The sequence below is a fragment of the Paramisgurnus dabryanus genome, chromosome 9 (assembly GCF_030506205.2).
Source record: "Paramisgurnus dabryanus chromosome 9, PD_genome_1.1, whole genome shotgun sequence".
Lineage (NCBI taxonomy): Eukaryota > Metazoa > Chordata > Actinopteri > Cypriniformes > Cobitidae > Paramisgurnus > Paramisgurnus dabryanus.
The window spans coordinates 13,307,684-13,334,619 of record NC_133345.1 but is presented as its reverse complement, the minus strand read 5'-3'; the positions used below and the strand labels follow the sequence as shown (position 1 = coordinate 13,334,619).

The window sequence follows — 26,936 nt, the reverse complement described above, 5'->3', positions numbered from 1 at the left end:
GTTTGAATTGTTTCTAAAAGAAGACAATTGCGCTTTTTAGCAATATATGGTTTATTACGGTACTTTCTTGCTTTCCGTCCGCCAATCGCTGCTCTTTGTTGAGAGCTGAAGGGGAAGCGCGTTAGGTACGAGTACATTGCAGCAGAGAGCAATATTAAAGTCAAAGGAGTAAAAGCGCTTTGAGCAGTGAGGTAAACAAAATCCTCCAAAGTGAAAACTGTGTAACACTAAAGTTGACTCGCTGTTGGTGGCTCGTGACTCGACGGCCCGTCTGTTTAAGTTGATTTTCAATAAAGTTGATTTGTTTTTCGCTTCTGGGTCCTCTATGTTTCAGAACCGGGCTAATACTCAGATAAGCCACGGGCTAGCTGGTTAAATTAACCAAGAAAAGATTTTCGCTTACACAAAACTAAGTTTAAGGTTTGTTTCTTGCCCAGCCCACAGTATACATTTAGACAACAATACCTGTAATATAGCTAATGGCACGATTTGCGTGGATTATGACAAAGTGCGGACGCCGGTTTCTTTTTTAGAGACCCACCCATCTTTCTGCCTCCGCCACTGATTAGTTCTTCAGCGTTTTACATTACTATTTTATTTTCTGCGCACAACGCTTTTCGGGAATGAACAGAGGTTAGAAATTTAAGACTTGGGTAAATTACATTTAAGACCTATGATAAAAATCTGGGCGTTTTTTAAGACTTTTTAAGGCCTTAAATTTAACATTCTGAATTTTAGACTTTTTAACCTGTTAACCTTTTTCCATTTTCTGAACCCCCCCACAAAAACTGTCATAGCCAAACTAAAATAGATACAGTTTATGAAGTCTTTGCACTAAAAGCATAAGTTTGGTCTCATTTGAAAGCAGACACTTGGAAGTTTATTAAGAGGTGAAAATTAGTTACTGTCATAATGAAAAAGTTGTTATAGAGAGCTTAAATTATACTTTTTTATTAATTCCACCAAACATATATGAAATATTGTTATGAAAATCTAAATGAAACTGGCCTTGGAGCAATCTAGAAATGCTCTGCAGATAAAGCCACAGGTCTGACCATGTTCTGTTTTAAATCTGAAGATGATACCTCTAAAACTCTGTATTTTATGAAATGTTTGTTAGACCCATGTCATGTAAATTTATTTAGAGAAAACAGCAAAAATGCTAAGCTAATGTTTGTTTATTTATATCTCACAACATCCTTTCAGTTTATTGTCCTATTGCTTCGTGTTTTAAACAGACTCATTAAATAAGCATCCGGATGAGTCATTAACAACTTTTATTCTGGGATATGGCTGTCTAAATGTTTATTTTATTATTATTATTAATAATTACTCATACATTCTATTTAGTGTTTTATTTCCTCCTTTCGTCTCAATTCACTTTCTTTTTATTAAATTCCTTTCTTACAAAAAGAAACTTACCTTAAAGAAGCTTTACCAGTCAAAATTATTCCTAGAAACATATATATCATATATCCAGACAGCAGATGTTTACAGAACAGCTAGTACGTTAGCTTAGCATACCATCAAAACACGACAAATAAAAGCATTTATAATAAAACTCACATTATAACATCAAAAGTCGAGTGCTTAATAATAATAATAATAATGCATTTTATTTATTGGCGCCTTTCTCAACACTCAAGGTCACCTTACAAAATCAACAATAAAACACACATTCCAACAAACAATAAGTAAAAAACAGTCAATAAAAATAACATATTAGTACTATTGATTATAAAAACAAGTAAAAATAGGGTGGGGTCATTACAGTCAGGGCAAAAAATAAAAGTTTAAAGAGAGTAAGCCTGTCTGAAAAGATGTGTTTTTAGGTGAGATTTAAAAGTGGCTATGGATGTGGAGTGTTGAATGTAATGGGGCAAAGAATTCCAAAGGTAGGGGGCTGAGCGACTGAAAGCTCTAGACCCCATAGTAACCAGACGAGCAGGTGGAAGAATGAGCTGGATTGAGGAAGAAGACCTGAGAGAACGGGTGGGTGTCTTAATATGTATGAGCTCGGTGAGATATTGAGGGGCAAGATTATTAATAGCTTTAAATGTAAGGAGAAGGATCTTGTAAACAATACGATATTTGAAGGGGAGCCAATGAAGTTGCTGCAGGACAGGTGTTATATGACTGATGGAGGGTGTTCTAGTAATAATGCGGGCAGCAGAGTTTTGAACCAATTGTAATTTATGAATGGATTTGTCAGGTAAACCATAAAGAAGAGAATTGCAATAATCTAAACGGGAGGTGACCAGAGTATGAACCAGAATTTCGGCACTGTTTGGGGAGAGAGATGGACGTAGACGGGAAATGTTACGTAAATGGAAATATGCTGACCTTGTAATATTATTAATATGAGACTGAAATGACAAAGTGCTGTCTAGGATGACACCTAGACTCTTTACCTGAGGGGAGGGGGACAGAGATGAATTTTCAATAGAGATTGAAAAGTCATTTATTTTAGAATGGATTTGGTGCCAATGAGGAGAAGTTCAGTTTTATCATTATTAAGCTTTAGAAAATTTTCAGAGAACCAGGATCTGATTTCCTGAAGACAATTTGGTAGAGAAGTGGGAGGGAGAGATGCAGTGGGTTTAGTGGATACGTAGAGCTGGGTGTCATCCGCATAGCAGTGGAACTGAATATTATATTTACGAAAAATATGACCAAGATGGAGAAGGTAAATAATGAACAGAAGAGGTCTAAGGACTGACCCTTGGGGAACTCCAGAAGAGAGGGGGGATGAGTGGGATCTGAATGATTTAAGTTGGACAAACTGAGTACGGCCAGAAAGATATGATTTAAACCAGTGCAGGGGTGTATCAGAGAATCCAAGGGTGGCTAATCGGTCAATGAGGATAGTATGAGAAATGGTGTCAAAAGCCGCACTCAGGTCCAGCAGGATGAGGATTGTTAACAATCCAGAGTCCGCAGCCATGAGGAGATCATTTGTTATTTTAACTAGGGCCGTTTCAGTACTATGAAGGGGACGGAAGCCTGATTGAAACTGTTCATAAAGACTATTTTGAGAAAGGTGATCATGAATCTGAGAGGCAACTGTTTTTTCAAGAATTTTTCAAAGAAAGGGGAGGTTTGAAATTGGGCGTAAATTGTTGTAATTACTGGGATCCGCTCCTGGTTTCTTAAGAATGGGGGTTATAACAGCTGATTTGAGGGATGACGGAACAATACCAGTGATAAGGGAAGAATGAATAATTGCCGTTAAAAGAGGGGTCAGGGAGTGACTGCAGGCTTTAACCAGTATAGTTGGTAGGGGGTCAAGTTGGCAGGTTGATGATTTTGATTTGTGAACAAGTTTAGCTATTTCAACAGAGGAGGGGAGGGTAAAGTTAGAAAAAGGAAGACTGGAAAAAATATGAAAATTAGAGGATGATTTAAGGGTGGAATACTGGGGTGCTAACTGTTGATGAATATGGTCAATTTTAGTATTAAAAAATGTCGTAATAGAATTACAGGAATCAGTAGAATAAAATGAGGTGGAAAAAGATCAGGTGGACGTAGTGTTTTATGTACCAATGAAAAAAGTGCATGAGAATCGCCAGAGCCTGATCTGATTAAATCTAAATAATAATTGGATTTTGCAGTGGAAATAGAATCTTTATAAAAAAGAAAATGAGTATAAAACATTTGTTTATGAATGGTAAGACCAGTTTTTCTATAGAGGCGTTCCAGTTGGCGACCTCTGGCTTTCAATTGGCAAAGTTCAAAAGTAAACCAGGGTGCAGATTGAGAAAAGGAAACAGTCCGTGTTTTTACTGGAGCCAGGATATTGAGGAGATGATGTAGACCGGAATCGTAATGACTAAGCAATTCGTCCAGTGTGGACTGTGCTTAAAAAATCATGCGTGATCTGATGTGGCTTTGGATCATAAAATAAGACCGAAAATAAACAATTTTATGCTATTTATGCTGTTAGCTTTGCTCGATTAGCATAGCATTATAATATACAGTACTGTTATGAAAATACCAGACATAGCGTTAAAAATACAGACAAACCATATATAATCTTAATCGTGTTTATTGTCTCCATGGTTTTAAAACATCAAAACATCTTTATTTGCATGTTATTATAAAAACAGCGATCGATCGTTGCACGTCACTGTTCAAGTTCACGTCTGACAGCTGAGCTGATCTCTGACGTCTTGTTCTATGAAAGTTTCATATTGAGACTTTCTGACTTTAGCGCCCTCCGGCTTCACGTATGAATGAAACAAACTGAGTGTGAATGACTGCAGACTCCAGCTTGCTCATATCGCCATGTTTGGAATAAAAATGGGTGAAATATTACCCCCCCCCGGCAGAAATTTTAAGTACACATATACAATTGAAGTAATATTTCTCCAAATATGCATACTTTGAATTAAAAGCCCCGATGGATATTGTTTTATCGAGTGCTTTCATGACGATCACGGAGGAGTATTTTTATCAATGAGCGTGGCTGAGGGTTATATTTCAAATTAAAGGAATGTACCGTTTTTCATTTTCATAACGCCTGGCAAATATGAAGAAATTACTGTTACTAGGTTTCTCAGATTAAAATAAAGGTCAAAAACTAAATCTTAAGTCAAAACACTTTTTAATTATGTATAGTTGTTTAATGTAAGTACATTTAAACTAACAGTATTTTAAATTATGTAAATAAATAGCTCTTCAGTGCACCCACGCCCTTGTGCAGGCTATCAGGTTTTTAAGACCCCGCGGGAACCCTGATAAATGTACAATTAAATTATTTAGTACTTCCAGGCAAGTTAAGGTAAATGACAGGGATTTATAGTGTACATATATGAAAACTAATATCAAACACTTCTGTACTTACAAATTGTATATACACAATAAGTGTGTACTAGTGAATGTACCCAGTAGTTAATGCGTATGATAGTCAACGGTTGGGTTTGCCTGACAGTGACATGTATATGATGCTATATCTTAGGTGGTAGGTCCTATGTAATAACTGTGTATAAAGCAACACTTTATTTTACAGTCCTGTTTCCATGCAGTTACCATGGACGTACTAGTGAATGTACCCAGTAGGTAATGCGTGGTTTGCCTCACAGTGACATATATATGATGTTATCTTAGGTGGTAGGTCCTATGTAATAACTGTGTAAAAAGCAACACTTTATTTTAAAGTCCTGTTTCCATGCAGTCACCTTAGACGTACTAGTGAATGTACCCAGTAGTTAATGCATACGGTTATTTAATGCTTGGTTTAAAGGACAAAGATACTGAGTACCAAAATGGCACATCAGTAATGTTTGTTCTTAGTTATCATATACGCATGGTATAAATATAACTTACACTTACCTGCAGGTACCACACACTTATTGTGTATATACAATTTGTAAGTACATTAGTGTTTCTCCTTAGTTACAGTATACATACACCATATATGCCGCTCATTAACTTACACTGGCCTACAGGTACCACACACTTATCATGTATATACAATTTGTAAGTACAGTAGTGTTTGATATTAGTTATCAGATATGTACACTATAACTATCTGTAATTTACCATAACTTGCCTATAAATACTAAATACTCATATTGTACATTTATTTGTAAGTACAGTAATGTTTCTCGTTAGTTACAGTATACCTGCACTATAAGTATGTCTACGTTATTACCCAGTACTTACTTAGAGTTACATAATAACCAAGTATGTACCACTGGTAAGAACAGTAATGATACCAATTAATTACCATGTAGATACCTAAAAGTAAGTACCACACATTTGTCTCTAAGTACAACTTATTTACCATATATGTACAAGGTAAGTACACGTACTGTAAAATAAAGTGCGACCGACATTTTTCTTTCAAAATTGCACCGATTACTAGCAGAAAGACCATTATTAAGCCCCTGGAGCCATGTGGATTATTTCTGTGAAAGATGGATGCACATTTTTTGTACTTAAAAATTGTAGACTATGTTTTCAACTGTTATAACACTTGAAAGAGCGAGGACATTTACTAAAATAACTAAAAATGTGTTAGGCTGAAAGAGGATGGACATGTTTATATTGAATGGCTTGAGGGTGAATAAATCATGGGGTAATTTTAATTTTTCCCTTTGTCATTACGACACAAAAATTTCACCTCAGTTTGCTTACCTTAAAAAAGGATTTACTCTCTAACAAACTTAGTCTAACATACTCCCAAGCTCCATATTTTAACCCTAACCACTCTTAGAGGATAATGTTAGGTCCATAAGTATGTTGTCGAATGGAGCTGATGCTAGATGAAATAATCAAAATGATTAGTACTGTAGAAGTCGATCCAGAAACATGTCTGGCATCTGAAATCGCTTTAAACCCTTTAGCGTAGTTCGAAATATGCTATTGCAGTGCTGTGACTCAAGTGTGATATCTTGAGTCCTTACGTCCAGAATTTAAACAACCTTCACTAGAAGCACTTAATCTTCTTTTAGGTGATGGCCATGTTATTTCACTTCCGTTCTTTTGACATTTTGTAATATTTATCAATCTTTTTCTCTCTCTCTCTCTCTCTCTCTCTCTCTCTCTCTCTCTCTCTCTCTCTCTCTTCCATTTCTTCTGTCCTGTTGTGCCTCAGGGCCACAGCAACGCATCGAGGACAGATCATCTTCAAGGATGCTCTGGCTCAGCAACTCTGTGAACAGGGAGGTAAGGACAATTTTTACTGCTCTAGGTGTCTGGTAGAGAAATACATAATAATTATTCAATATACCTGTACAAAATGCATGACCACACGTAGCTAGAAGCAAACTTCAACAGGGAAGGAAATTTTAAAGCAAATCGCTTGAGCATGAGTGAGATAGAGCTTTATATTAGCACAGCTGTGATTAGGCCAAAGCCATTAGGCCATACTGATTTAGAGCCATATCACATGATTTACAAGAGTGATATTGGTTCATACAACAGTTCAATAAAACACGTGTGTAGATAAATCAAAAACAACAACAAAATGTCTTTTAAAGCCTTTGTTTGTCTGGAACTACTTCCTTCCGCCACGGATTTGAAGCCCATGATGATGGGTAACCTTTTAGCTGTATCTTTTGAATGTCATAACTGACTGACAGAAGTAAACACAGCACACTGCTGCAGGCAGCTAAAAACTGAGCACATATAACCAGTGATGAGAATAACGGCATTATTAGTAATCAGCATTACTAACGGCATCATTTTTTTCAGTAACGAGTAATCAAATAAATGTTTCCCCCATTATAACGCCGTTACGTTACTGACATTAAATTGCGGCGCATTACTATAATTGATCTCACTGAAGCGATTTTCACCCAAGTAGGCTCTCTCTCTCAGCCAAACAGGCAATGTTTTTGAGTGTGTGTGTGTTGGGGGTTGGACAACCACATAGCTGATGATGATTGGCTTAATTTCCATCTTTAGCCAACCAGAGGCAGAGTTCATACACAAGCACACGCACAGTCAGTCTGAGCAGTTTAAACAGTGTAAAAAAGTCAGAGCAGTGTTGCTAACTTTGTCGCTGGATTTACCAACTTTCTAGACCCCTTTAGCGACTTTATTAAAAAAAAAAAAACTAGGACAAATCTAGCGATCTTTTCTGGCAAGGTTGGAGACTTTTGGAGACTGATGTGAAAGCACGCGTCATTCTCTCTTCTCAATGAGCAGCGGGTGCTGCTGCTGTTGTTAGCCCCATCCAGGACACTCACAGGCGAGCTGCAGTCCATCCAAGTCATACACAACCTCAACGACAGAGCAGCAAGTACTACAAGCTCTAAGGTAGCGGTCGCAAACACAAAGTATAATAAGCACTACTTTTCCATCGTTGAGGTGAAAGGCAGGAATGTTTATGCAACGTGCAACTTACACGTTATGTAATGCCCATGAAGAAAGAGTCTCTCCACGTATGTGGCAAGTCTGATCTAATGAAGCACCTCACATCATCACATGCTGCTACAAAATTAGTGGTTTCTCTTTAGTATCCATTTAATTCATTTAACAGATTTAATATTGGGGGGATCCAAGTTATTTGAATTATCTGAACTTTTTTAAGTAACGCAATAGTTGCTTTCCCTGGTAATTAGTTACTTTTTTAATGATGTATATTTGTGATCTATACAAATCTACATCTATATGATTTATATAGTGATCAGGATATGTTTTAAAAACAAGTTTATATGTCTTTGCTAATAGTTGGTGGAGCTAAGGGCACTTTAAGGGTGCAGGGGTTCAAATGTATCGCTGGAACTTCTACAATCAACAAAATAGGAAAGAGTGGTGCTTGGTGATCACTAATTACTTTTTTAGATTTATTTGTCTTTGTTTATTGTAGTACTCTTTGTAGTACCAATTCTCTTGTTTTATATGTCTGTGACATGAATAAACACACAATATATTTATTAAGAGCATTTGTGCCGGTAATTGTGTGAGAATGGTTCTGGCTCAATATTTTAAATGGTCAGTCGGGTCCGGGTCAGTCCCAGTTTGATTACTTCCGATCCCAGGTCTGATTAAACCCGAGTTGATCAGAGAACGACCGGTCATGATCAGAGTCAGTGAGCACTATGTGTGCTTAAGCATAAGCGTGCTTTACTGCTTCTACATAAACCTATCACATTTATAATCTCTAGACCTATTTATAATCTATAGACCTACATTGTCAATCATTAATATACTATACATATTATTTTATAATGTTTAATTGTCTTTCTACACCTCTCACATTGTCAATAAATCCCTTCAAAGGGACATTCACAAGTATTGCAATAAGATAAAAGTAAAGTGCAGTCAGCTTTGTTCATGTGATAGAGAAGGCAAAGAGATTTTAGGGTGGTTGATTTATGAAACTAATATAAATGTTCAATAAATCTAATTATTGGGTTATAGTCACACATTACTATGTGTTTGTCACACGTATATTAGGCCATTTTTTCTGGTTGGTATTGATTGCCTTTTCCATCGGCTACAACCACGAGTAGTGATGGTCAACCCGGAACTTTTTAAGGATTCGGGTTATTCTGAGTCACTCACTAATATGATCCTTTAAATTAACTCATGAGTCGCGAGTCTCTAGTGTCATTAACCCGGATCAGTTGAGTCCTACTACAATTCAATGTACGGGTGATCTGCGCGAACTATCTCTCCGGCTCTGGGGGCTACATAAGCAGGACACAGTTTTTTTCTATATTTTCTCTATATTATTATGCTATTGTTATAGGCTTATTTTTTAAATGGTCGACCATACACACCAAACCTAAAACCTATAAGCATGTTTCAGAAGTGAAAGGCTTTTGTTGTGGATTTGCTTTTGAGGAGACTCCAGTCGCTCTATAGATCCACTGACCGACTCCGGCTGATCCACGCGAATCAGCCGGTTAGTGGATCTGTAGAGCGAGTCTCATGTCCATGGTCTGCGAGTCTGCAATGTTTCCGGCTCTGAGAATCTCGAGTCGCGTGGATCAGCTGGTTACAAGTGGGTCTGTACTGAGTTTCCTTGGCAATTTAGCAATACTGACTCAAGTGACTCAAGTGACTCAAGAGCCGCCCGCTCCTGCAAGGGTCCTGTGAGTGAACCACTCACGTCACTTTGAGTGACTCAGTCAACAAGAGGAGCCGTGTATGTCCGTTGGTGGCAGATCTTTCCAGCAGCACTTCTGCAGCAGTCCTCGTATTTTAAATTTTTAAACATTTGCAGCTTCTACCCAAAACATTGTGCCAGTCGAATATTGCAACAGATTAGACTACATGAGTCAGTTGGTTAATAACACGAGCAAGGCTCGTTTCTCCTAGCCCAGGATTCAAGGTCTATGAGTTGAGTCACTCTCTGCGTGAATCCCCGAGCCGCCGACCGACTCATTGTCGTGCGCACGCATCCCTTTGTACTTGGACTCGGAGCTGCAGGAAATTATGATCCGGAATAGCAGCTTTTGGCTCAATGTAAATTAATGTAAATTAACTCGTTGTTGCAAGTTATAGAACCTATGGCAGCTTATGTAGAGTTATTTGTTGTAATTCTGTTGTAAACATTAGAAGAGCTTTGTGTTTGATTGTGTTTTTAATGCAAAATCTGAGAGGACTCAACTGACTCGGGATCTATTTTTTTAACCTGAATTAGATTTAATTGCATCAGAAGAGTATGTATTACCTGTTTATTTCAGTATGATAATTACATATCTAAATGTGTCACGGTTAATCTGTGTCATGTCTTGTCTCTGTTCCGATTTTTGTCACCTGGACATTCATTGATTAATTACCTGCCTCATCACACCTGTTGTCATTAAGTCTGTCTGTAAATATACCCCTGTCTTCTGTTTGCTTACCGCTGGATCATTGTCATTACTTCCCTGTCTGTTCCTGTGTTGGATTTTCCTGTTTTACCCGCCTTTGTATGTTACTCGTGTTTTGCTTCCTGTTTTATATGAAATGTTATTTATTTTATCCCAAACCCTGCACTTGTGTCCTGCTTCCTGAGAACCCAGTCGTGACAGAATGATCCAGCCATCAAATCACGGAGTAGTGCTTCCCCATATATTTTTTTGAGGGGGAGTACTGGACATCGGGCCCTGCAAGCTTCAAAAGCCTGATGGTTCTTGAAGCTAACCGAGACAGAATGCTCGGAACTCCAGGCTTGGCTCAAGTTGGCTGTCATCACGCCCGATTCTTTCCCCGGGGTGGTTGTCGCTACACGTGAGCCTGATCCTGTGAAGCTCGAAGCGTTTGAGTCAGTTCCCCAACTGGTCGAGTCTTCTACTCTGATTCCTAGGAGGTCCACCATCGTGCTCGATTCAGGGCCCAAGAACGGATGCCACGCCCGTTATTTCCCCAGGGTGGTCGCCACCGTGTACAAGCCCGTTTCCCTGAGAAGGTGGGAGGTGACTTCCGGGGGGATCGGATCCCCGTCGATTCCCAGAAGGGTCGAGTCATCTCCCTTGGTTCCCGAGATGGACGCTCTGGGTTTTCCGACTTCGTCCCCGCTCCCTGCACTGCCAGCTTCATTCCGGCTCCCTGTCCTGCCTGCTTTGCCCGGCCTTCCGCCGGCTCCACCTTGGTCTCCAATCCCTCCGTCCCTCCCCCAGATCCTCCCTGGGAGCCACTCCTTAAGGGGGGGGGTTATGTCACGGTTAATCATTTAGTCTGTCTGTATATATACCCCTGTCTTCTGTTTGCTCACCGCTGGATCATTGTCATTACTTCCCTGTCTGTTCCTGTTTTACCCTCCGTTGTATGTTACTCGTGTTTTGTTTCCTGTTTTATATGAAATGTTATTTATTTTATACCGAACTCTGCACTTGTGTCCTGCTTCCTAAGAACCCAGTCGTGACAAAATGATTTTAAAAAAATAGCCAATAAAAAATAGTAATTCTCTAGGGAAATGGTCTGCTATTCTACAGGACCCGACCAGATTTCTTGGGGGCAGTAACTTTAATTTCCAAATATAAGAAGGTAGCGGTGAGAATTGGTGTCTTTTGGGCAGCATGGATGTTTAAATAGTCTGTTATAAATCTTACAGTATAGTAAACCAACAGTTTTTGTTTTTAGAATGTTGTGTTTAATTTAAAAATATATTTTTGCCGTGACACGTTTTTCTACTGTGTTGAAAATAAAAATAAATAATGCTGTATAATAAAATGATAAATAAAAATATAGCTAGAAGCAGGAATTACAGGGTCAAGGCCACCAAGGGCACAAAGGAAAATTAAGGTGCACCTCTGATTGTAAGTTTAGGAAGGCAGTGTATTAAAAGAAATGTAAAATCTTGTTATTTGAGCAGCCAGTCTATATAAAACAGTATATAAACCACTTTGCCCCCGGGCAGCTTTATTTGATAAAGAGGGCCATATTGGCATCCCTCACAGCTCAGGTGAGGCCTGTGTTATCGAGTCTGTGTGCCGTCTTCGTGGGGATCGCAAATTCCTATGCAATGTTCTGTAGTGAACAGCGTAGAAAAGCATTCCAGACCCCTTCCCAATTGCTAGATTTGGACTGGATTTTGGTGGGTTAACATAAGCGAGTGTCCAGTCAATCAGATAAGGCTGCTCGGACAACTCTTTTACATGTTAATTTCATACTTATTTGATAGGAAATAAACAGCAACACGATGTTCTGTAAGTTTGTGTGATTACTTTGTTTTATAGACGTCTGTAACAGACCTAAATTATCTTTTCTGCATAGTTGCATTTTTTCTAGTTAACGAATCTGTCAGTGGCGGAGCCAGAGGGCTAATTGGGGTGGCAATTGCCACCCCAGACGAAGTCCTTGCCACCCCTGTTGCCACCCCCGCTGAAAACATTACACTGTTTGATTTTTACGAACATTTCTCAAATCTCCCAGCGGACGTGAATGCGCTGCTACACTTGCTAATTCGACTTCATGCGGCGCCGCAAAAACCGACAGCCGGTGACGTCAAAGTTCCACGAGAGTGACTTAAAAGCAACCTCCTCCATATGATTTCGCAAATCGCTCTCGCGGTACTTTGACGTAATCCGGCTGTCGATTCTTGAGGCGCCACTTGAGGTCAAACAAGCCTATTGGTTAAGCTGACACGCAGCTCCTTCGTGCTCCAAAACATAATGCGGCAGCACACACAGGATCAATGAAGAGCGTTTTGCTGGTATGTACAGCTTTTATTGGTATTAAATTAAACATAGTACTTTTTTAACGGGAAGTAAGGGATACGCTGCACTGTAGTGCTTAGCATTAATACTTATTAATAATTAATAAAACATGTCGTTAGCAAATGTTCAGCAACAATCACAGACATTAGGGTAGGCTTATTGATATTGGCACGTGTAATGCAGCATATTGAAATGAATAAAACCACGGTGGAAGTAGTACAGGGATGCTTTTCGGTGCCTCGCGATGTTTTCATGTCAGTTTGGGTGACTTGGGTCTGAGAGGGTTGGATTATAATTTCACAAAGTCATCTGAAGCCATTCCATAGCTTAATGTGAGGGACAGAAGTCTATTTACATCATCATTACATTAAAGTTTACGGAAACTCGTTCCCTCCTCCCTTAACATAACGTCTAGATGTCTTTAAGCAATTTTCCTTGTGCTGTCAAATAGGCTAGACCTCAATATACTCAGATTTTGTCGTAATGTATTACTTTAGTATGTGTATTAGTAACGGTGTACTTATGGTAAATAAAAACAAGTAATTGTTCCAAATTTTGGTTTCTTCATGAGGTGTGTAACCAAGTTTTCCTTTAGGGACAGCAGAATGAAGAGAAAAAGCAATATTACCAACTTCTTTTTCTAAAGAAGCAAAAGTCAGGTGCAAATCAGGGCCAAACAGATCCCAGTTGTTTTGCCGTATACTTAATACATATAGGCTATAATTGTGTACATTTAGGAAAATAAACAACTTTAATTTAATCTATATACATTTTGTGGAAAATAATTTATTTTTAGTGTAATTGAACACTTTGTATATTGACCCCCCAAAATAATACCTTGCCACCCCTTTGCCACCCCAGTTTTAAAAGTCTAGCTCCGCCACTAGAATCTGTTACTGTAGTTAATGTAGTGATTACTTTTATTTCTGGCGCTATATTATATTATTATATCTCTAATAAGATTGGTCACAAACATGATTCATGCACGATCTAATGTGTTGCATGTTATTAACTTACTGTCATGCATTGTGTGCAACATTTTTTGTCTCCCTCTTTGTGTTTTGTCCACTTTCCCGGTTGCTAAAAAAAACTCTTAAGCCTCTTAAAAGTCCTGGACGATACTCCTAACAATTTTGACCTAGCTTTCTGAATTACTTTTTTTCTTTACTAGGATTTTTTCTTTAATTTTAAGAGTAAACGCCCACATTTGTAAGAATTTTCTTATAATTGCGTCACTAGGAGCTACTCTTTGCATTAAGATTCTTTATGAATACAGGCCCAGATGTTTATCCAGGCTCTATAGTTTGGAAGTGTTTTTCAGCTCTTCTAGGCACACTATAGCTCATCACTAAAATCATCATTAGGCTCAATAGAAACTTGAGAAAAGCCTTAGCCTTAACGTTTTCTAAAATATAATTACTTGTTTATTTTTTTCTGTTTAAAGCTCACTCCTATAGAACTCTTTATAAAAACTAAACAGTCTTTTATAAATTCAATAAAAGAACATTCAGGTCAGTTGACATGTTCTCTTTCCTTTTCTTTATCAACTCCTCAATATAATGTGAATGGATTGACAATAACTACACAGACATACAATCTACACATAAACGTAACAATCTTGAAAATCTGCACACTCATTACATTTCCAGTTGCAGTGTTTATTTTCCAAACTGGTATTTTTTATGAATGCTGTTTGCACACATGCACTTTATGTAGCCTTGTGTACTCTGTATACAATGTTCAGTTCTCATTGATTTTAGTTGTTAATCATTTTTAGCCTTATTATGATGATCTAATCATGTACTGTTAACTGTGTGTCCAGTGTTGTCTTGTGCAGCACCTTGGCCCTCAGGAAACGTTGTTTCATTTCACCTCCATACGAGCTTTAAATATTTGAAATGACAAAAAGCCACTCTCTGAGTCTTTCTCACTCTAAAAGAGAGTTAGATGGAGATGGTCTCAGTATATCATGCAGTGATCTGTGTGACAGGATGAGATGAGCGAAGGCGACCAGAGAACTCTGTAATTTCCAGCCACTCTATAAATTTTGGCTTTATGGGACATGCTGCAGTCGTATCCCAGAGGATTGATTATTGAAAGGTGAATATAAGTCACAGGGGTGATTGGTTATGGACAGAGTAGAGGAGAAGGTCCAAAATGAGGGAAAATATATGGCATCAGACACTACAGCCTTTAGACAGAGAAACGAGCTAAAGATGACTGATGGACTGATTCCAAATAATGACTTGTGCCTTAGAGACCCAAAACACCCTCCCATACCGCAACTTAATAACATCCATTCCCAACCTCCATCAGATTGTCCAGCTTTGCCTCTGAGAAGTTTAAGAACATTCTGTCCCCTTCAAATCTTTAGCAGAGGAAACGGAGGACTGTTAAACTGTCAGTGTAAGCTGACGGCATTAGCGCAGATCTGCGGGAAGAGAGTTGGTGGTAATTAAAGTTCTTAAAAGAGAGATGGAGGATTAAGCAAAGCCTGAAATGAGTCTGAACACATAAGAGTCGACAGAACTGAAAAGTCGAAAGACGAAGATCATCTTCCATCGGTATGCAGGAGAGCATGAGAGATACTAAAACTATAAAGCATATGCTTGTAATGAGAGTTCAGTTTCTGTGAGATGAAGCATGTTAAACACAAAATTAATGCTGCTTGTTCAGCAGTGGAGCTGCTACACCAATTACTTATTAACTCACAAGTTCACCATTGCCCAAAAATAAAACATTATCACTGTTTTATTTCACAAAGTATGTTACCTGCAAAAGAGTTGCTAAAAATAGGTCATGTCCACTGTTATCAACACCTAAGCTGAAATTATATAGTTTCATCACTATAATTCAAAGATGATCTGAGCTTTAGTTGACATTGAAATGGTACTAATGTAAAAAACCCTTGACATATGCAGTTAAAAACTAACAGACTGAACAAAATATGAAGTTTGATGCTATGGTAAAATAAAGTGAAATGTAGGATTTTTGAAAGTAAAAGATGTGAATAACCATTCTATCTATCTATTTAATATTAAACTAAATAATACATGTATTTTAGGGTAAAATATTGTAAAAATTATGGTTTATGTAAGTTAAAAATACAAGTCACTGTAAAATTCATGGTGAAAAACAGTGAAAGAACATTGTGAGTAGTAATAGTAACCCGGCATTCGTCAAAGTAATGATTTATGACCCCCTCAACAGGTCGTGTTTTGACAGGTAGTGTTTTGACAGGGGGCGGGGCTATCAATCAAAAGTTGTACAAGCTGTCTAGTTTAGACAGCGAGTGTCCGGACTGTGATCGTTTTACGACGTGTCAATCAACGAGTTGTTTTTTCCTGTGTGTGTTTTATGTCAAGCGTATGCTGTCATGTTTATTGCTGTCAAAAAAGTTTTATTGCGTGTCACACAGCGTGTGTGTGTGTTGTATAAATGGCTGTTATAAGATAGGTTTGTTTAAAACAGGTTATAGGTTTTCAGTGAATGAAAAGACATTGGCGTCTGTTCCGTTGAACAATGGCTGATGCGTTTAATACCCCACCGGCTTCTGGTATGGAAATGGATGAGGATCTAACTTTTGCGCCCCAGAGGGGTGCGGGACATCGTGTGCGTATGACAGAATTTTTACACGATTCGGAAGACGTGGTTAAATATGAATTTCTAATGGCTGACAAGCGTTTGGGGTACTACGAGTTTGACAAGAAATTACGCACTGTAAAGCTTACAGTGTGGAATCTGGTGAGAAACATGCATACGGCGATCCAAGCCTTTCTCTCACTGAAAGAGATGCCGACTCCGCCCACTTACTACAAGCATTAAATGAGCCGACACAGACCCCCAATCACACTGATCCATAATGTCTCAAGACTCTGAAACACCCTGCCACACCGTCAAAGATACACCCAATACCATGGAGGCTCCCCCGCCAAGTGTTGAAGACACACCGCCTAGTTGGCTGGATGAGTTCTGCAGAGAGCTGGGCTATCACAACCTGACCTTCCTCACAACACGCAGCTGTAACATCGCCACAGCCACGCACATCGTACAAGCTCTGAACCAGATCGGTCTGAAACTTCAACCCCTGAGGATCCAAGGTGCTGTGGACGCTATTCTGTGTGAATTAAGGTCTGAACCTTACGTTGTGGCTAAGCTGAAAGAAATTACAGATGAGCTAGGCGACGAGAAATGTGAGAAACTCGTCTACGATTGTGTGGACTCCTGGAGTAAAATCTGCTGAGTTTGAACTGACATCGATTTTCAGATGGGGAACCTGTGTTTTACCGGACTGATTAAAAATATGTTTAAAAACCATTATAAACGTGAACTGGTTAAACTCTTATGTAGCGTGATATCTCTTAAAACTGACTTTGATTTCAAACCTGATGCTTATGAAAGCACCGTCAAACGTGTGACCAGCCTCAAACAACAAATGTCTGATGTGCGAGATATTGCTACGTCATGGGATACCATGGTGCAGATGTGTGTTAATGCCGAAGATCAACCTTGTATTTTTATAAAAAAAAACTCATCATAAAAGTCATGATGATTTTTACATAGGCGATGTAATCACATTGTCTACATATGTAATTGATTTATGCATTGCTATGATTTTAAAGAATCCACAATTTAATGTGTACGAAGTTGTCGCAACAGCTGCTGAGTATATGATTGATAAAAAAAATTGTTTCATGTATACACTTTTTATGGTATTTAGACACCCTGTAATCGCTTTCTGTATTATCATTGCTGTGTGAAAATAAAAAAGACTTTCTACCCCAACTCTCACACATTACTTATTTGTGGTCTGATGAGACGACATCATGTCGGCAGAGCTCATGAGCAAGGTTTATTACACACCCTCCAACCCTAGGTCTTTAGGTGGTAAAAATCGTTTAAAACAAGCTGTTTTAAAAGATTACGATGTACTGTTAAATGACGGCGAGGTTTCAGAATGGCTCTCCTCACAGGATGCCTACACATTACATAGACAGGCACCTCTTAAATTCAAAAGAAACAAAGTGATTGTTTACGGGATGGACATGCAGTTTCAAGCTGATTTGGTCGACATGTCTGCATATTCCAAGGAAAATGATGACACAAAAGCGGTATTGAGGTCGCTAAGGCTTTTGAATCTATACTTGGGGAAGGCTACAAAATTACAGGATTATGATAACGATGTTATTGATGGTCGCTTTTATGAACAAGAATTACAAAAAAATCTGTGTGTGAAAACAAGGCATTTAAAGTAGAAAAAATCTTAGACAAGAAAAAACGTGGCAAAAAATATTGGTTTTAGTGAAATGGCTCGGATGGCCTGATAAATTTAATAGCTGGATCGCAGAAAAAGAGGTGGTCGATATACAGAATCCTTAAAAAGGAGAAACCCACGCAGAATAAAGCCAGTCCAATAAAAATCAGACATGGGTGACGGCTGATTTTATGTTACATTACCATGCAACGCATCTTCGGATGTCTACACCAACAATACTGCCTCAAATTATAGAACAATGTTAGGTAATCCTATAAACCTGAGAGGCAAATGGGAGGTGGGTATTGTTGAAATTGAATATCCTAGAACATGGTACACATTTAGTACCGAAGACGCATTTTTTGATATAATTACAGAAGTAGGAGAGTCCAATATTTACAATGATAGTAAACGACTGTTTATAAAAGCAGGATATTATGAAAATTTCACATCGGTTATTAGTGAAATAAACAAGGCTCTAAAACCTAACGGAGTCATGGGCTATGATAACATAAGAAACAGGGTCTTTTTAAAACCAGCAGTCGGTGTCTTGTTAATGTTTAGCGGAAAGTTGGCCATTATTTTAGGGCTGAAACCGAATGTGCCTATAGGGATGGCCATGAGGGCACCTGACTCTGAGTCTGTCAAGGATGTTACGACAAGAGGACCGCATCAAGCAGACATACGCGGAGGCTTCTACTCGCTCTATATCTACACGGACATTATCGAATATCAATCAGTAGGTGACGCATATGTGCCGCTCCTAGGATGTGTACATATGTGACCCGTCACGGAAACCAGGGACTCAAGTCGGCAGCACAAGTTTCGAGAAAATGAGAAACAAAGTTTTTTTTTCGAAATTTGTGATTTTCGTTTTATTGCAGAATCTGTTAGTTGAGATCACGAAGAAGCCTCTCCATGTTTGAGATAGCAGTTTTTGTTTATTTAAAAGCGTACATTTTGCGGTTGAAATAGGCTTGTTTTTCCGGAGATTCTAGCGTGCAGCGGGGGGCGTCATTGTCTGTGTGTATATTTACATACTGTATAAGCTTGTGTTTTCGCCTCCGCCCCCAAAGGGAACAGCGTGACTACTAAATAAGGATAGTTCGCCCAAAAATGAAAATAATGTAATTAATGACTCACTCTTATGTCGTTCTAAACTCGGAAGACCTCCGTTCATCTTCGGAACACAGTTTAAGATGTTTTATCGTTAGATTTAGTCCGAGAGCTTTCCCAGCTTTCCCCTTCATTGAAAATCTATGTATGGTTTCCATGTCCAGAAAGTTAATAAAAACATCATCAAAGTAGTCCATGTGACATCAGTGGGTCAGTAAGATTGTGTTGATGCATCGAAAATACAGTTTGGTCCAAAAATAGCAGAATTACGACTTTATTCAGCATTGTCTTCTCTTCCGGCTCGAGCGTGAAGTCACGTGACTGTGGTGACGCGCTGCCCTGTTCCTCAGACATGTTTGCTAAGTTTTTTTTTTTTTTTCAAACTTATAGCCTGCGTCTCCCCAGACTGTAAAGCTTGGGCGCACAAAACAAAAGAAAAATAAAAGAAGCTGGGGCGGAACAAATAACAGTCAGCCGCATCGTACGTCAGCCGCGTCACTGACTTTATGCGGCGCCGCAGTCGGATGACGTCAAAGTACCGCGAGAGCTCTTCAAGAAATCTTACGGAGTAGTTTAATTTCGACTCGCTCTCGCGGTACTTTGACGTCATCTGTATGTCAGTTCTTGCAGCGCAGCATGAGTCCAAACACACAGAAGTTACACAGATATAGTTGTATTCTTCATATAATTGGCTACATGTTTTGTCTATCAATATTTTCCATGAAGTCATTGGCTGATGGAGGAAAGAGCGAGCCATTGGTAACCTCTCTAAAGGATGTCACGTTTTCGACGGCGCTGTTTGGATGATCTATTATACTACTTCCCTATTTTAAATACAAACTTTGAAGGCGGGTTCATGTGTTTAACGGAGTGTAAGCTCATATACCCTTACATGTTACGATTTAAATAGTCTTCAGATTATATATTATATTGTATTACCAGACATTCATGCGAAATCTGATGTAAACAATCTATATTTCACGGATTATACGCATTTGTAGACAAATATGGTCATTGGATTATCTGAAACAGACTGGATTCGACTTGTGATCCCCACAAAGGTAAAAGAGTCATGTTTATTTTTGCGGGTTGTCATTTGGTCATAAAATATTACTATGATGCTAGAACATCTCAAAAAGGGTTTTACAGGGGGCATGGCTTAGCTAAATGAGATGTAAATGAGCCCTATTGTCTCCCCCAGCTGAAAAGAAGAGTCCCTTTCGTCTCGATTTTCTCGGTTTGAGTATTTCTGAGTTCCTATATTCAAATGGCCACAACTTCTCCAAATCTTATCAGATTTCCATGTGTTACACATCGTTGGAAAGCTTAGAAACTGCACTTTCAGAATCTGTGAATAACTCAAAATGCCCAGATCCGACTTGTGTCCCTACTTTCCGTGACTGGTCACATATAACTGGTGAAAACAACAACATCGTCAGTATTAGATACGACAAACCTCATTACGTACCTACAAACAAGTCCGTTATCACAGAAATTGCTATTGAAGTAAAGGACGATCAAAACAAAGACGTTGCGTTTTCTTACGGTAAAGTGTGTGTTAAAGTACATTTTAGACCCGTGAAGCAGTCATCTTTTTAATATTCAGTAATGTCTTATTACAATTATAATTATAACGCAAACCCCGAGCGCTACATGACATATTATACAAACCGGGGCTGGAAATGTACTACCAGGATATGCGGGCAGTGGGGTCATGTACGGTGATGGGCTGGGGGGTCTTTTCAGAGGCCTGTTTAGATTCGCCATGCCCTTGTTGAAGCGTGCCTTTAACATAGCCAAACCGCATCTTAAATCTGCGGCGAAAAACATATTTAATGACGTCATTAGCAATACGATGTCAGGCTCTTTCAACAACCACGATCAAGACGGTTCAGGTTTGATGGTTATGTCTCGCAAACGTGTGTATAGGCCGCCAGGAACCAATAGGAGTGGCCAGAAACCAAAGAAAGCACGTCGTACACTCAAGAAATCATCAGTTGCAAAGCGTAAGCGCAAGACATCAGCAAAAAACCACCGGCAAAGAGAGTTAAAACTATTTTCTAGATCATGGCACTGCTACACAACATGTCAGAAGAGTGTATTAAATCCGAACTGGATTTATTCACGGTACCCTTGACTCAGACATCTATTGAAAAAAATACTTATGTAGAAATACCACCTTTATCAGCACTATCAGACACACCCCCGTTGGAATTTTTTATAGCAGGAACCGAAGAGGATTATATCGATTTAAATAACACATTGCTGTTTTTAAGGGTGAAAATTACTAATCCTAACGGTACGGAAATAGCCGCCGGAGCTCCTGTGGGGCTAGTGAATTATCCTATTGGAAGTTTGTTTGCCCAAACGGACGTGTCGCTCGGGGATAGATTATTTTCGCAAAGTTCCAGCACGCATCCTTATCGCTGCGTCATAGAGTGTTTGTTAAACTATGGAACAGACGTTCTCGAAACAACGTTCTCCTCTGGTCTTTATTATAAAGATTCGCCGGGTCATATGGACGCGACAGACACAGCTGCTGGAAATAGAGGCCTAACAAAGAGAGCAGCCTTTACAGTGTCCAGTAATATCGTCGAGTTATTAGGACCCATTCATAGTGATTTATTCTTTCAAGAAAAATTTATGCTTAACGGTGTGGATGTTAAAATATGTATGACTAGGGCCAAAGATGAGTTTTGTTTGATGAGAAACGATAATGTAAACTACAGAATAAACATTGTTTCAGCATCTCTGTTTGTTAAAAAAGTTTCAGTGTCACCATCTGTGAGGCTGGGGCACGCTCAGGCTCTGTTATCAGCTACAGCCAAATACCCTATCGACAGAGTGTGTTTGAAAAACTCCTCCATACCTGCTGGTTCCCGTGTATGTAACCAAGAAAACTTATTTTTAGGAACCCTACCCAAATTCATCGTTCTGGCGATGGTTGATAATGACGCTTTTACATGCGGTTACAATAAAAACCCCTTTGCATTTAAAAACTACGATCTGGAAATATTGGCGATCTATTCTGACGGCGTTCAGACACCTTCAAAACCTCTCCAGCCTGACTTTGGCAGCGGTTCTGCTGTAAGGGAATTTTACCAGCTAGCATTGGCCTCGGGAAATCATTTGAAAAATCAAGCTCTGTCTATCGATAGAGAGGCCTTTCTGCACGGATATACACTCTTTGCGTTTAACCTCACACCAGATGAAGAATGTGGGCGTCACGTGTCGCTAGTCAAATCAGGCAATATCAGATTAGAACTTCGTTTTAGGCAGCCTCTCCAAAATACGATAACTCTGATCGTATATGCGATTTATGATTCAATTCTGGAAATATCTAATCGCCGACAGGTTATGATTGATTACTACTAATAATGAACACTCTGCAACTAACGAGCCTAATGGTTAAAATCTCATGCAACACACATTTGTGGAGTGGTGCAGTGTGACCATTTACCAGCTGAACCCTTAAGAACATTGCCTGCCATGGTCATAATTAATACACACCCGTCCAGACTCCCCGGCGAACATTGGTTATCTATTTACATAAACAAATACGGAGTGGGTTGTTTTTTTGACAGTTTTGGCAACAGACCGGATCATTACCATTTTCCCCATCAAATCAACGACTTTTTAAATCTCAATTCTGTAACAGTGCAATACTCTGCCAAGCAAGTCCAGGATTTCTCAACAGATACCTGCGGTCAGCATTGTGTTTTTTTCCTGTATAATATGTGCATGTATCGTGAATATGAAAATGTTTTAAAAAAGTATACAGATGATCTGCTTAAAAATGACAACATGGTATCGTGTTTTGTGAAAAAGATAAAACCGTCTGATTGTCATAAGAATGTGTTTAAATGTGTTCAGTGTGTGCAGATGGGATACATGTTTGTGTAATGGTTTTTTTTGTTTATTCAATAAATACACTATTAACCAGAACAAGATTTTCAGAAAGATTGTTTTTTATTTATTAATACACTCATTCAACAACAACAACAACAACATCAATGTAAAAAAAAAATTAGAAACGTAACCATTTGTTATAATCTAGATTGGGTGATTTAAACAGATCCGATAGAACAACAGATGCTCGAGCACGTGGTGATGTGTGACCAGGTGATGTGGCCGGTGATTTAAAAGACTGAACAGCCTGTCTGACTGCATGGTTTGGTAGTATAGAATAGGGCAAATTTAACAATGAGATCGCCTCTAAAAACTCTGACCACCCTACAGGTCTGTGTTCGTCTTTGATCTTATGCGAAGCGGTAACACTTTTCACTAAATCAAACAAATGGGACCCATGTATAGGTCGTCCCCTAAACACAAATTCCCTTGAACCTGTCCATGAAGATACATCCTTAGCGTTAGACATTTTATCTAAAATGTATCTGATGTTTTTAAAACTTTTTTGTGGAGCATTGTTTGACACATCAGTCACAACATCGTCTGCAGCATCATCCTTAACAGCCAAAGTAGTTTGCTCCTTATCTGTGTGATCAGATCGGGGAAGGCTTAATGTTAAAGTGTTGACTTCACGGTCTCTGTGTTTTGCGATTGTTAAAAATCTCTGTAAGGCGTTCGAGTACAACTTTGCTTTTTCATAAACATCCAAATCATTTCTGTGCAAAATATTTCGTATAGATTCATCCATATCGCTCTCGACATTCTGTTGAATAGATTCACGAGGGGATTCGGTCTTTAGTTTATCCAGTTGGTGCTGTGGGACTAGATACATTTTCTCCGCAAATTCCATTCTCTGGTCTTTATCTAGAGGCAATCAGGCTGGTAATAAAAGGGATAGCGACGCTTAGGAGAGGAAGAAGGAAACCACCCTGCTGGTTTATCAAACGTCTCTTTCTCCCCACACTTATCTTCTTGTCCGCAACGATTTTTATCTCACGTTTCTTCTTTTTCAATTTTTGGTACTGTACATGTACATGCTTTAGAGGTATATGTCCGTGTAATAAATTAAGAGCTAGTTCGCACAATGCCACAACGAAATCATCCGTGGCAGATTGTAGAATAAAACGTCTCTGTTTGGGTGATGATTTTAATAGAAGTTTTAAAAGAGGGAGGTTTCTACAAAGTCTATCAGACATTTTCACACTCTTTGTTTTCTTTTCCGGACGTACACCACTGGATGCGGTGAAAGCAAATCTGTTCTGGGACGATACAGCTCCGGTGTTTTGGCATATAGTCAATCATAAGATACCCAAAAGGTTGACTGGTCGCGTCTTTGTAAGCCTCCATAAAATATTTTGTTTCTCCGGGGTACATCTGTCTGGCTAGAACCATGACCTGATTTGTGTCTCGTTTTATTTTTTAAAAGAATTAGATAATTTGTGTTCAAAGCTATAGTCCTGCTCGACTTTCCCTGGCAAAATAAATTCTGTACAATCTAAATAACGCTCAAGTTTCTGTGGTGTACATACTGAGTGAATGCCTTTTCCACTTCGATGTTTCCAGAAGCATCACGCATGACATCGTCTAGAATTAGCAGAGATGTTTTATTAACAGGAAACAAATGATCTACATTCAGAGTCTGTGGAATCCCTTTAATGAATTTAATTTAGTACATTCTTGATGTTTCTTCATACATTTTTTGCCAACATTCATATATAATTACAATATTCTCAATCTTTTCAGAAATCAAGTTTACAGCATTTTCCAACAACATCTTAACAAAGACTGATTTCCCACTGTTGGATGGCCCCGCTACAATTAAAGAGAATGAATGCTGTAGCCTAAAGTCATGGCCTTTAGCATTCCGGACACCTTTATGCCCTAAAACGTTATCAAAAGCCATATGGTAACGTCATCAGATTTTCTTTGTTTATTACTCTCTTGTTGTATACGAGTTTAAACTTCTTCACAACTGTCTTGTTGTGGAGCGTGAGGTGTCTTTTATTCCTCACAATGCTGTCAGCAGAGGCTAGCACGTGTCTTTCACGATCACCCTCATTAACATAATCACGGACAAGATCAACCAGAGTGTCTAATGTGATAATTTGGGAGTTTGTATAATTTTGCACGATGCCTTTGGCCTTTAGGACAGAGCGCACCTTTGCGGTACGGTAGGCGTATGTTTTTGGACCGCACGACACAAACTCGACCGCAAAATCATCATCCCCAATTTCATCTGTCAGATTACCTAGATATGGACCCAACGGAGGATCCCACTCGCCGTCTTTAGACGTGAAAATCACGCTGTCGGTATCGCTGTAAAGCACACACTCATGCAGCCTGTCCATAAGGTCATACAATTCTAGACGCGCGTGGGCTGTGGTAAAGGCGCCGAGAAAGATGTTTATGTCACGCGTGCGCGCGCCTTTGCCGTTTGGATGGACCCATTGCACTAGAGCTACTTTGTCTGACACAAACGAAAAGTGTTTAATCTCGTACGCCATGCCAAAAATGTATCTCGTAAACTCTTCCGGATCTGAAAGCAACAATGTGGTGGGCAGATTTTCTCTCATAGAAAAACGACCCCACAAACTGTTTAGCAACAGCTTATTGATAGATCGTCTCGCGGGGTTGTGGCTTATCTTATCAGGACTCATTTGTATCCCCTCTTTCTCAAAGTAATCAGCAATGTATGCCTCTTTGTCCTGTTCTGTCACGGCGTCTGCGGGGTACCCGCTGGCCTCTTGCTTGTATTGTAAAAATGTTTTGACATATTCACAAAACAAGGTTTCTGAGATTTGGGGAAAATGCCACACTTCGTCCACTTTTGTCACGATGTAACCCTTCTCGATAGCCTTTAACAGCTCGAGGCTGACCCAACACCCTGAAAGCGTTCGCTGCTCATCTGTGTGATCGCAGGGGGTAGCCTGATTCTGCTCCTCACAGCAGGTTGCGCAGAGAGAGAAATTCAGTTTATTATTGGCTCTGTATGGTAGCACGGGGTGCAGCAGTTTTCTTGGGGGCAGCACTGAAGCTTTGATAAGCCTGTAATAATTTTCAAGGGGTTCAAAATCCTTTAAAATTATCTGGGGGTGTCCTATGGGGTAACACTTCTTGGCCTGACAGAAGGGGTACAGACTTGTAAAATCAACATATCTGATTTTCTCACCTTCAGCGGCTTTATGATAGAGCTTGTACGCGTTAGTGCGTCCGCCAAATAGAGCGTCGCGGGGTTTCAGTCTCTTTGGGGTGTGTGTAAGTGGTAGGGCTGCACGATTCGGAGAAAAAATCTAATTGCGATTTTTCTTATCAAATTTGCGATTCGCGATTTAAAGTGCGATTCATTTGTATATAATAAAAGAGCTACATCCAGGTTTGTTGTGGTGGTTTTAATAGCACCAAAGAAAGATGCTGTGCTACTGTTTATTTAAAACCTCTTAAACATTGTACCAAATTTTCTGCAGGACTTTGCTCTTCTGCAGACAAACTTTTTTTATCTAAGAACATTAAAATACAATTTAACAAAAATTTATTGAAAGTTTTCTTTAAAATAACATATAGGCCAATGTATTTTGGCTGTCACTACAACAATGCTTCTTTGTAGAGCATTTTTTAATCATAAGACTATACTCATCTTGTTTTACTTTTCAGGCATCTGTAATAAATGTAAATATATCAGTTATTAGAATCTATGATTTAACATAAGCAAAAAATACAAATAAAACACTGCACAGTCCTCACTGTAGGATTTTAAATGTGGAGCTGCAGAAGCTTGTTCGGTTAAGAAAAAGGAGTGATTTTAATTTTTGGTGTCCAGCTGTTTATGTTCACTTTGACAAGAAAGAAAACTTAAGTTTAGTGATCACGCGTGTGCTGACTGCTCTCTGTGTGCGCGCTTCATGAACCCTCGTGCCTGTAAATATTCAAAGCGGTGCAGATGTGCACGTGCAAGAAAGTATAATGTACCTCTTTCGTCTGCTGTGTTCCGGGCTTTAATGAAACCTGCTTATAGTCTGATGAGGCGCTTGTCATTGTTTGCGATGCATGACGAGAAACGG

At 39.1% G+C, this 26,936-nt stretch overlaps 1 protein-coding gene across 1 annotated transcript in view; it reads left to right on the top strand.

Moving 5' to 3' along the window:
- Window positions 1–26,936, top strand: part of reln (reelin) — a 379,183-nt gene that overhangs the window by 132,530 nt on the left and 219,717 nt on the right. Inside the window, exon 4 of the mRNA XM_065275748.2 lies at window positions 6,599–6,669. Within this exon, the coding sequence (XP_065131820.1) occupies window positions 6,599–6,669 (71 nt within the window). The remainder of the gene's footprint in view (window positions 1–6,598; window positions 6,670–26,936) is intronic.